General features: G+C 33.5%; 1 protein-coding gene across 1 annotated transcript; it reads left to right on the forward strand.

The window, feature by feature from the left end:
- The first annotated feature begins 1,337 nt into the window (after positions 1-1,337).
- LOC111312212 (PH, RCC1 and FYVE domains-containing protein 1-like) lies at positions 1,338-8,129 on the forward strand. The gene is made up of 9 exons (XM_022912275.2): positions 1,338-1,938; positions 2,737-2,823; positions 3,320-3,409; positions 3,563-3,649; positions 3,761-3,880; positions 4,158-6,254; positions 6,382-6,528; positions 6,854-7,362; positions 7,714-8,129. Exons 1-9 carry the CDS (start codon positions 1,891-1,893, stop codon positions 7,871-7,873), a joined length of 3,345 nt encoding a protein of 1,114 aa, XP_022768010.1. The 5' UTR covers positions 1,338-1,890; the 3' UTR covers positions 7,874-8,129.
- Positions 8,130-11,699: the final 3,570 nt, after the last annotated feature.

Here is an 11,699-nt window from a genome sequence, read left to right on the forward strand (position 1 = left end):
TCATTTGTTTATTTTTTTTATTTTATATAAAATTATTTAAAATTAAATTTGATCATTAAAATTAAAATTTTAATATTTTATGAATAATAGTTGACTTATTTGTTTCATTAAATAATTTAAAAAATATAATTAGCAAATTATCAAAAATAAATTATTAATTAATTTTTTCTTTGATTTTTAGTATTACTATTATTGTGGAAAAATCAACAAAAGCTGCAAGCTTGCAACTGCATTTTTTTGGTAGATCAAACCAGGTTAACTACAAAGATCAAGACCTTTTCTGTCTTCCTTCAACAGTGACGATAATTCATCTGGTGGTTCCTCTAAGATGGAAACCCCTAGAACTTCTGTGCTAAGTTAATAAGTAAATCATCAAGGTTTCATTTATTTTGCAAAAAATAATTTTTAAAAATGATTTATGTATTGTTTTAATAGTTATTTGATATAAAATTGACTACTAAACAAAAATAATTTCCTAATCAATGTAAATGAGATTATTTTTTTAAATTATCTTTCTCTTTTAAAAAAAATTAAAAAAACTATTTGTAAATAAAAATACTTATTAAATTAATGAATATAATTCTACTCAACCCAAAATCAGCAAACCTTTTGCCCTCACGTAAAATATAACGCAATTTTCTTTCTCAGCCTTCCCGAATTAACAGCATACATTACTCAATTAATGCAAAACAAGGGTGAGAATATCCAATCAATGAACAACCACCGTCTCATTCACCTACCTTAGCAATGATTTGTTGTATATTCAAAATTTTGGCTAACCTAAGACCTCCTCTAACACTCCATACTTCCGCCGTAAGGCTATTTGTAACACCAATGTTCATAACAAAACCCTTACGGCCATTACTGTCCCTAAACAATTAAAAACTAATATCACAAAATAATTTCTTTTTTTTTACTTTGCCAGTAACAAATTCCCTTTTAGTTCTGCAAAGCAAACACGTTGCTCTTAAAAAATCCATTGAATAAAAGAAAGAAAAAGCAGCAGCTACAACTCCTATTAAAGTAATAAATTGATTTAAGCATTTTTTTCAAAATTATAAATATAAACAAATTAGAATCATAATGATTATTACATTCATAATAAATAATTAATTAATAGATTAAAATATAATTAAATAATCAAATTCATAAATAATAAGATTTAAGCTTTAAATATTAAAATTTCAAGACTTTTTCCTTGCCTTTAAATCAAAACCTCCCTAGCATTTTAGCATTTTTTTTCTCTGTTTAAAGAAAAAACGAATTATAGTATTTTAGTAATTAATTATTATTATTATTACAACTAGATTAATTAAAAAGTAAAAAATATAGAAAATAGAGTGCATTGGAAATGTCTTCTCCTTCTTTTTCAACCTCTCAGGCGATTCTCTGCATACTTTTCCCAATCTTTGACTCTCCCCTGTATTTTATTTTAGCAAAATACAACGCACAAAACTCCAGGCCACCTCCCCATTTTCTCTTTTTCTTTCTCTCTACTCTTCTACGCGTCCGGTTCATCCGGTAACCTCCGTCTTCTCTGCCCGTGCTTGCATCAGTTCGCCGCCGCACCGCCGTCTCTTTGACCTTTGAGTCGTCCCACCGTCAGTCAAACTTAAGGACCAAATTTGTCGTGGTGGTTTGAAGAGGTGAATGCTAGGGTTTTGGTGTTGAAGTTTGGCTGCTGAAGGAGCGGTAGATCTGTTGAAGTTTGTCTGGAATTGTTGTGTTTTCAGTTTTTGGAAATGGAGGTAAAGACGTTTGGATGGTAAGCGTAGGAAGGAAAGACGAGAGAAGTGAAGAGAAGGAGGAGGTGGTAGAGGCAGATGATGAACGGAGCTCAAGAGAGCGATCGTAGAGGGAGGTGGCATTTTGGTAATCTCTTCACATGGAATGGCAGATCTTGTTAGCTACGGCAATGCCCAACGTGACATCGACCAGGTCTTCCTCTTTCTCTTTCTATTTTTCTTCGTCATTATTTTTTTTTCTTAGTTTATAGTATAAATTTTAAGATTTTTATTTATGGTTATATATTTCTTCTCAATTTCTTTGTTAACTTTTTTTTTTTTTAGTTTCAATTTTGTCCCCCGGTTTTTCTGATCAGAGGGGAAGAAATGAGGGTTAGTTTTGTAGAAATTTTTGATTTTTTCGGTTACTTCACTGAATGGCGGAGATGAGTGTTTGGTTTCTTTTTCTAGATTTTAGTAGACTTTACGCAGCTTGGAACAAAAGGTGTCTTTTTGTGCCTAATTTAGGAGAATGTTGAAATTTCTGTTATTTCTTGATTATTAGAAATTTTAGGGGAAAAATGATTGACAACTTTATTTAATGAAATTGGTAGTTGCATGCTTTTTTAGGGACCAAATTAAACTTTGCATGAAAACATATCATCCTATAAGTTTTCCAAATGTCAAAGCCATGCTGATGTGCTTGGCATTGTGTAAATAATGCATTGACTAATACATTAGACGTAAAAGTAAGGTGATGTTTATGAACATTGAACATATACATGTCTATTAGTCGGGAACGGAGTAAGCAATGCTTAAATGTGCTGCGTGTTGGTCAACAATTATCAATTTATAATTAAGTGAGTGTTAGGTTTGGTTACTATAACTTCGTCATATTGTCATTAATATTGTTTTCTTTCTTGATGGTAATGTTCTTGATTTTGTTAAACAATTTCCTGGGCATATCTTGATGTTAATATCCTTCTACAAATAATCTTTTTACCTTATGTAGGCATTAATAGCTTTAAAGAAGGGTGCTCAGCTTCTGAAATATGGTCGCAAGGGAAAGCCTAAGTTTTGTCCATTTAGACTCTCTAATGTAAGTCTGATTCCAACTTTTGAGGCCTTTCTGTTATGTTACTCTGATGTTTGAATATTACTCTTTTATGCTTTGTTAGACAGTGTTAAGTTGAAATGTGCTCAAATACTGAGAGACACTTACTAGAAAACCATGCATTAAAGTTCATTTGCTTTCAGTATGTGGAAGTAGTAATTATATTGACATTGAGAATTACTAAAGTTATGATTTCACAGTCTTACATGCTTTGTTTTGGTTGGTACTAGTCTTTTCCTCTTTATAGGCATGTCACTATGAAAATAGAAACAAGTATACAGTGATAAGTGATCGGTTATCTTTTTCCATAACTGCTATTCCTAACTTGTCCTATAATTTTAGGACTCTGTTTTGAATAAACAGGTGATGCTGGTTTACGTGTTGCTTGGCCTTTTACAATTTTTATGTTTTATCCAACTAATAATCCCATGTTTGTTTAATTGCTGCACCTGCTAATTGTTTCCATTTGTTAAAATTTCAGGATGAAACATCTTTAATCTGGATTTCAAATAGCGGAGAAAGAAGTTTGAAGTTAACCGTGGTCTCTAAAATTATTCCTGGACAAAGAACTGTGAGATCTTTATGGTTTTATTGTTACACACATACATTGTATATTTTACTCTGTTCATTACTATTTTTGTCACAACATCTAGTTTTCTTCCAGCTATGCTTGGATTTTTTCTTCTGAATTTATACTGATTCTTCTTCGTTAATGCTCAATCAGGCTGTTTTCCAGCGGTATCTCCGTCCTGAGAAGGATTATTTATCCTTTTCTCTTATATACAACAACGGGAAAAGGTCTCTTGATCTGGTTAGTAATGGAACTTTGATATTCTGTTTGTAGATAAATGATAAACTATTTTTGATATTTTTATCTGCTTACTTGCATATGTTTTAAATTTAATGTCTTGTTGGCTCCTAGATTTGCAAGGACAAAGTTGAGGCAGAGGTGTGGATTGCAGGCCTCAAGGCATTAATAACATCTGGTCGGGGTGGACGCTCCAAAATTGATGGCTGGAGTGATGAAGGCCTCTACCTTGATGTAATTTCATCTCCATTGACTCCTTTTCACTAATTGTTTTGTGGTTTTTCTGTTTCATGAAGTACCATACATAATAATTCCTATTTGTACTTTTTCGAAATGTGACAAATTTGCCCAAGAATTATTCATTATTCATGAATCATCTCTAAAATTATCATCTAATTTCATTTATAGGCATAAAAATTCAAGCTTTCTAGTATTTTGTTGATTGTGTTACTATTATAGCTACAGTTGTAAATTGTTTATGACATAAATGTTCATGACCAATTGATTTCAGGATGACAGAGACCTGACATCAAATAGTGCAAGTGAAGGTTCTGTTAGTGCTACTCAAGATATTAGCTCCCCTGAGATTTCTGTTAGTTTTAACCCAAACACTTCTCCAAAGAGTTTACAGGCTGAGAATTCTTTTCATTATGAAAGGTCAAATATAGCATCAGACGTTACAAATATGCAAGTAAAAGGATCTGGTTCTGATGTTTTTCGTGTAAGTGTTTCTAGTGCCCCAAGTACTTCAAGTCATGGTTCTGCACTGGATGATTATGATGCTTTAGGGGATGTGTATATATGGGGTGAGGTTATCTGTGATAATGTTGTGAAGGTTGTAGCTGATAAGAATGCCAATTATTTGAGCATGAGAGCGGATGTGCTTCTTCCCAGGCCTTTAGAGTCTAATGTTGTTTTAGATGTACATCATGTAGCCTGTGGGGTCAAGCATGCTGCCCTAGTTACAAGGCAAGGTGAAGTTTTTACATGGGGTGAAGAATCTGGGGGACAACTTGGCCATGGTGTTGGGAAGGATGTTATTCAACCTTGTCCTGTTGACACACTGGCTGTTTCTACTGTTGATTTTGTTGCCTGTGGAGAATTTCATACTTGTGCTGTTACAATGGCTGGGGAACTTTATACATGGGGAGATGGAACTCACAATGCTGGGCTTCTTGGCCATGGTACTGATGTTAGCCATTGGATACCGAAGAGAATTTCAGGTCCTCTTGAGGGACTTCAAGTTGCTTCAGTATCTTGTGGTCCATGGCATACAGCGTTGATAACATCAACAGGACAGCTGTTTACTTTTGGGGATGGTACATTTGGTGTCTTGGGCCATGGTGACAGAGAAAATGTTCCATATCCAAGAGAAGTAGAGTCTCTTTCAGGATTGAGAACAATTGCTGTGGCCTGTGGAGTGTGGCATACTGCTGCCATTGTTGAGGTTATTGTCACTCAGTCTAGTGCTAGTGTTTCATCAGGAAAATTATTCACATGGGGGGATGGGGACAAAAATCGCCTTGGACATGGAGACAAGGAACCCCGGCTTAAGCCCACATGCGTTCCAGCACTAATTGATTACAATTTTCACAAAGTTGCTTGCGGGCATAGTTTAACAGTTGGTTTGACAACATCAGGGCAAGTTTTTACGATGGGTAGTACTGTGTATGGTCAACTTGGGAATCCCTCTGCTGATGGAAAGCTACCGTGTTTGGTAGAAGACAAACTTTCAGGGGAATGTGTTGAAGAAATTGCCTGCGGTGCGTATCATGTAGCGGTTTTAACATCCAGGAATGAAGTCTGTACCTGGGGAAAAGGAGCTAATGGCAGGTTGGGTCATGGAGATGTTGAAGATCGAAAAACTCCTACTCTGGTTGAGGGATTGAAGGATAGACATGTGAAATATATTGCTTGTGGTTCAACTTATAGTGCTGCAATATGTCTCCATAAATGGGTATCTGGTGCTGAGCAATCTCAATGCTCAGCTTGTAGACAGGCTTTTGGGTTCACCAGAAAAAGGCATAATTGCTATAACTGTGGACTTGTGCACTGCCATTCCTGCAGTTCAAGGAAAGCACTAGGAGCAGCTTTGGCTCCTAACCCTGGGAAACCTTATCGTGTCTGTGATTCCTGTTTTGCCAAACTGAATAAGGTTTCAGAAGCTGGTCATAACAGGAGGAATTCCGTACCTCGCCTTTCAGGTGAGAACAAGGACAGGTTGGATAAGTCTGAAATAAGATTATCCAAATCTACAACTCCTAATATGGACTTGATTAAGCAGTTAGATAGCAAAGCAGCCAAACAAGGAAAAAAAGCTGAAACCTTCTCCTTGGTTCGCTCTACTCAAATACATTCTTTATTACAGTTGAAAGATGTTGTTTTGTCTACTGCTGTAGATTTGCGACGGACAGTTCCTAAACCAATTCTTATACCATCTGGAGTAAGTTCCAGATCTGTTTCACCTTTCTCAAGGAGACCTAGCCCTCCACGTTTTGCTACTCCAGTTCCAACAACATCCGGACTTTCTTTCTCCAAAAGTATCACAGATAGTTTGAAAAAGACAAATGAACTTTTGAACCAAGAAGTGCTTAAGTTGCGTGCACAGGTGAGAATGTTGTTGCTGGTGCTTTTAATATTGTATTTTATTTCAGGCTATTCTGACATTCGGGAAGGGGGATGGGCCTTGTGGTGACTGAATCAATGTACTTCTGATGATTATGGATCTGTTCTAGGTTGAGACCCTAAGAAAGAGATGTGAACTCCAAGAATTGGAGCTTCAAAAATCAACAAAGAAAGCTCAGGAAGCTATGGCAGTGGCTGCAGAGGAGTCTGCTAAATCTAAAGCTGCAAAAGAAGTTATAAAATCACTGACAGCACAGGTTACCTTCCGTTTTATATTGTTCTTTCTATTGTTTCTTTGAACTCTCTTATTTGGAAATCTGTTTTTATTAACTTGCAAAGCAATTTTAACAACCTCTCATGATATGCATAATGGTTTAGTTAACATTATTAGCAATTGAAGATGATTAAATGATTCCTTTCATTACTTGTATATGTTAAAAATTACTTTTTATCTTTGTGATAATAAAATTTGCATTCTTAATTGTGAGATTTGGTGTCAATTTGCAATCCTGGCTTTTTCCTTGCCTTGTCAATTTGCTTCTCATAATGCTCAAAAGGATTTATCTCTATGCTACTTCCCAGCTCAAGCATATGGCTGAGAGGTTGCCACCTGGAGTTTATGACACTGAGAACATTAAACCAGCATACCTGCCAAATGGCTTGGAGCCAAATGGTGTTCACTATCCAGATGCAAATGGAGAGGGACATTTGAGATCTGATTCAATTGGTGGTTCTTTCCTTGCTTCCCCTACTGCACTCGATTCTACCACAATCAATGGCACTCAGAGCCCTACCCAATTACTTAGGGAACCAACTGGAGCCAATGGTAGAGATGACCGTTCAGGTACTAGACTGCCCAATGGCAGTGGAGGTTTTCAGGCTGGAAACAGTAGTGTGTCAGAGGCTGTTGATAAAAGGGAATCTGGGACTTTTGGAGATGGTGAAAATGGTATGAAATCTAGAAATTCTGCGCTGGTTGCTAATGGAGATCAAGTGGAGGCTGAGTGGAGTGAACATTATGAGCCTGGAGTCTATATAACTCTTGTAGCACTGCGGGATGGAAGTAGGGATCTCAAACGGGTGCGCTTCAGGTACATTTTCTAAGTTCTTTTATATCTAATCATTTATTTATTTATTTTGCCTAAATACAACAATAACAACATAAAAGAAAAAAGAGATGAACAAGAAAACTAATAATTTGTTGATTTGACATCTGAAAAAAATGTAGGTTTTTACCTGAGTTTTCTTAATCATTTTATAATTTCTGGTAACATGATTTGAAAGTAAAGGAAAGCCTTTATAGGAAAAACAACTAGAAAAAAGAATAGAAAGCAGCCATCTATGTGGGTCTGAATCTCGCATCCATGTAGCTTGTGGATGCTCAGATGGATAACTATTTGATCTAATTGATATGGGATGTTAAGAAATGCTCTTAAATGCAGCCGGAGAAGATTTGGAGAGCACCAAGCAGAAACTTGGTGGTCAGAAAACCGTGAAAAGGTGTATGAGCGGTACAATGTTCGAGGATCAGACAAAGCATCAATTTCTGGGCAAATTGCACGCAGATCAGAAGGAGCTTTTTCACCCACTTCGCAAGTGTAACGTAAGGAGGGAGGGAAATTTAGCATCGACTCATCTTGTGCCTGTGATAAGGCTAAGGAGGGGAAACCCCCTTTTCTTTTTCTGCTTCTCTTTTTGTTCCTCGTCTATAATTTAATTTCTTCCATTTAATTTCTGGGTTATTTACCCTCATACATATCTGTTGTATTGTAGTGTATATAAAATCATCAATTGCGAGATAGTCGTGGCCAGATAGATTTTGTTCCTTGGCCTTGCTTTCTCCATCCCCAGTTCCCCACACCACTTTGCCCTTTTCTTTTTGTCTCTTTTCTTCTTTACAACTCATATATTTTGGTGGGCTTGGTTGAACACAAAAACAGCGACATACTTAAAGTAAGCAAAGATCCCACAATCTTCCCTATTTTTCCCTTTCCATTATGTTAAGGCAGGTACCGTGCAATGGGGCTCTTGAGTTGGAAAATTATTCCGTCTTAATAAATGATTTGGCCACCAAATGATTGAAAGTAAAACAATGATTCTTTCATTTCATTTTATTCATTTTCTTCCGTATTCCTATCATTGAGTCATTTCCCCAGCTCATATTTTAAGATGTGCAAAATTCTTGAACGGCAAACGACCCATATTTTGGTAGGTTAGGCAGCTATACACAATGAAACCCAATAAAGACCCATGTATGTTTTTGAGAGTCAAATTATATGCAACGGAAAAAGAAAGAATAGGTGAGTAGTTTTTTACACCAATAGTATGAGATGAAAAAGGGTCTTTGGTGGTTTCTACCGCAATAATATGAGCCATCCGTCTCATGCATTGGGTGCTCAGAATTTATTACTAAAGAGGTGTGGTAAATTGCTAATCACTTGGTTGGCTGGGATTTAAACAAATGTAAATGCATATATTTTTGTTATATGTTTTTTAGTTGTGGAGTTACTTATCTGAGATAATTCATTCAATAAGTAGGAATGACGCAATTTAGGGAGTTTTTGCACTATTACATTTTTGTTGATAGCAAATAAAATCCTTATAGAATGTACCCAAGAATTAAAAAAACAAAAACTTGTAAAACTTAAAACCATGAAGGCTCTAACATATTTATAAGCAATTATTTCTTGTGAGTAGTTGTATTAGCGTACACTTTAGTATTTCTATTAATTTAAATAGAATTTGACCATCTGTGAACCATTACGAAGATGTATTAGTAGATGATGATAAGGCATTTCTTTCCTCTTTTTCATTTTTTTTAACAATGCTAAGCAATAAGTATATGGGCAATCGCAAATACAAATATGAACAGAGGCTAGTAATTGAAAGAAATATCCCCCAACAACGATGTCATCGATCCATCATCCAGTTAGCTTTCTAATTCTGAAATGGTAGAAAATTTTGTGAACCTTGTCTGCCAATAGTCGCATATATATATATATATATATATATATATATATATATATATCCAACAAAATGATTCACAATTTCTTTGCCCATCAAAAGTCAGGAAACCAAACACAATTCATGGGCCACAATTGTCAGAGTATGATGAATTGTATTTTGTCAGATGAACAGCTGAAAACAAGAGGATAATTTTTATCCGGTGCCTTTATCAACATTTGTTAATAAGAAGTTCAAATATTATTTAAGAAATTTTTTATAATTAATGCATTGTTTATACATTAATTATATATATTTTTAAGAAATTATTTAATACACAGGTAATAAAGTTTTTTAATTTCATAAATAGGATAATTAACTCATTCAAATTTTTTAACTAGTTTTTTTTTTTTTTAATTTTTTACTCTACCTTTAGAGATATGTATTTTTATGTTAACCCATTTATGAAGTCCAAAAATTTCACCATTAACGTATTTGATAATTTTTTTGCACTCATTAACATTTTCTTAATTTAAAATTTTAAAATATCTCTGTTATGGAAGAATTTTAGCTCTTGCCCTACTTAGGATTATTGGAAAAGATAATAGTTCTGATTAGAATTTTCCTAAATTAAGTAGAATTGTATGCTTTGCAAATGAATTAGGTTGTTGATTAGAAAGAAAAATTGAAAGTCTTGTTTAAGTCAACCAAGTGACCGGCAATCAAATAGTAGTAGCTTAAAAATGTTGCCAAAATTTCCATGGCACTTTGTAAAGTGATTAGGAGTATTTTGTATGGGCTGTTTTTGTCTAACCAAACCTCTTACCAAAATCCAAAGTTTACTATATTAACCACCTTTGACCTTGGCTTCTGCCTGCCTTGATCATATATAATCTCTCACATGGCTGCCACTTCTTACTTCTTCTTAGGGCACATGCGGTTGAATCTCAGTGCCCTTTCATTTGAAACTTCAGAAAATCATTTTCTCATCATATTTTCATGAGTTGAGAAAACCCTTACTAGAAAAATAGAACAAGTTTATGAAATCAAAGCCTTTTGAGCATTTCAATGTTGAATGAGTCCTTGAATGTTCTTGTATCTTATCCCTTTCTCCATTCTTCCCATAAAAAAAAAAAATGTTTCTCATGTTTTTTATTAATACTATATGTTTAAACAAGTTGAATGAATTATATAAACTTTTATAATTTAAACTACTACTATTAATTTTATATGGAATGAAACAAGAAATTGTGGTCATATGCTACAACCTTTTTTTTACCCTGGTTTCTCCTTTGCAAATGAAATACAGAATTCTTACAAACTACTGCTTAATACTATTAGTATTACTTTTTGTATATATGATATCTTTTGTGATTCTTTCATAATTTAAATCAAGAGCCATTAAACATCAAATTAAAAGTCATTAATCATAAAGTAAAATTATATTCATTAGATTGCGTATTCAATTTAATTGAACATGTAATAGATGATATTATATAATAATAGAAAATCAACAATGCCATAGTGGATCATCATCATCACCATTATTATTTGGGAGAAAAAATTGAATCCTGCTATTTAAATATAAAGATCATGCACCAATTATAAAATCAAATGCTCAAGTATTTAATAATTTTTATAAATTATTGAAATTAAGGTTAAATTTATCACTAAAATATGATTCAACATTTATTAAATTTTGCTATTATATTTTAATTTTATTCAGTTTTATCACTATATTTTTTAGTTGATTTTAGATAAAAAGTAATAATGGAGACCAAAACTCAAAGGAATTAAAATATTTGATTAAAGCAAGTAACAAATGTAGACACCGAATTTTGTCTGAGTCTACTAGATTAAATCTTATTTTCGAGTTTTGTTTATTAATGTTGAAATTAATTAATAATTAAATATAATAATCAATAAAAACAAAAAACAAAAAAATGCAAAATGAGAGAAAAGAAAGAAGAACAAGACAGGGTTGGTAGAGGTGCCTTGCATGGCACTACTGGCCATTCCCATATCTTGCAAATCCTATTCACCCCATCAGCACTCCTGAACTACCACGCCAAAAGTCCCATGCCTTGTTAATCTTAGATCTATACAAAAACCAATTTGAACTTCTAATAAAAAAGAGACCTTTCGGACCCCGAAGCACTGATCCTTTTCATCTCTAGCACCTTACATCTTCATACCTAGTGCCCAGACCTCTCCCAGTTCGATTCAGGTAAAAAAAAATTAACTTTTAAATTTTTATATATATATTATTTTTGTTATTTTAAATTTTACTATTAATATTTATGCATGATAAAATGCTTAAATGTGTTAGAATAAATTTTGTTGTTTTTATAATAGTAAAAAATAAACAATGAATTCAAACTTTTGAATAATAAATAATAAATAAAATAGAATAATAACAAAAAATTCTAAAAAAAATAATAATAATCTAAAAAATAATAATAAGAATAAAATAATAATTTTTTTA

Source organism: Durio zibethinus, chromosome 1 (assembly GCF_047325235.1).
Source record: "Durio zibethinus cultivar Kanyao isolate XHJ-2024 chromosome 1, ASM4732523v1, whole genome shotgun sequence".
NCBI classification, from domain to species: domain Eukaryota; kingdom Viridiplantae; phylum Streptophyta; class Magnoliopsida; order Malvales; family Malvaceae; genus Durio; species Durio zibethinus.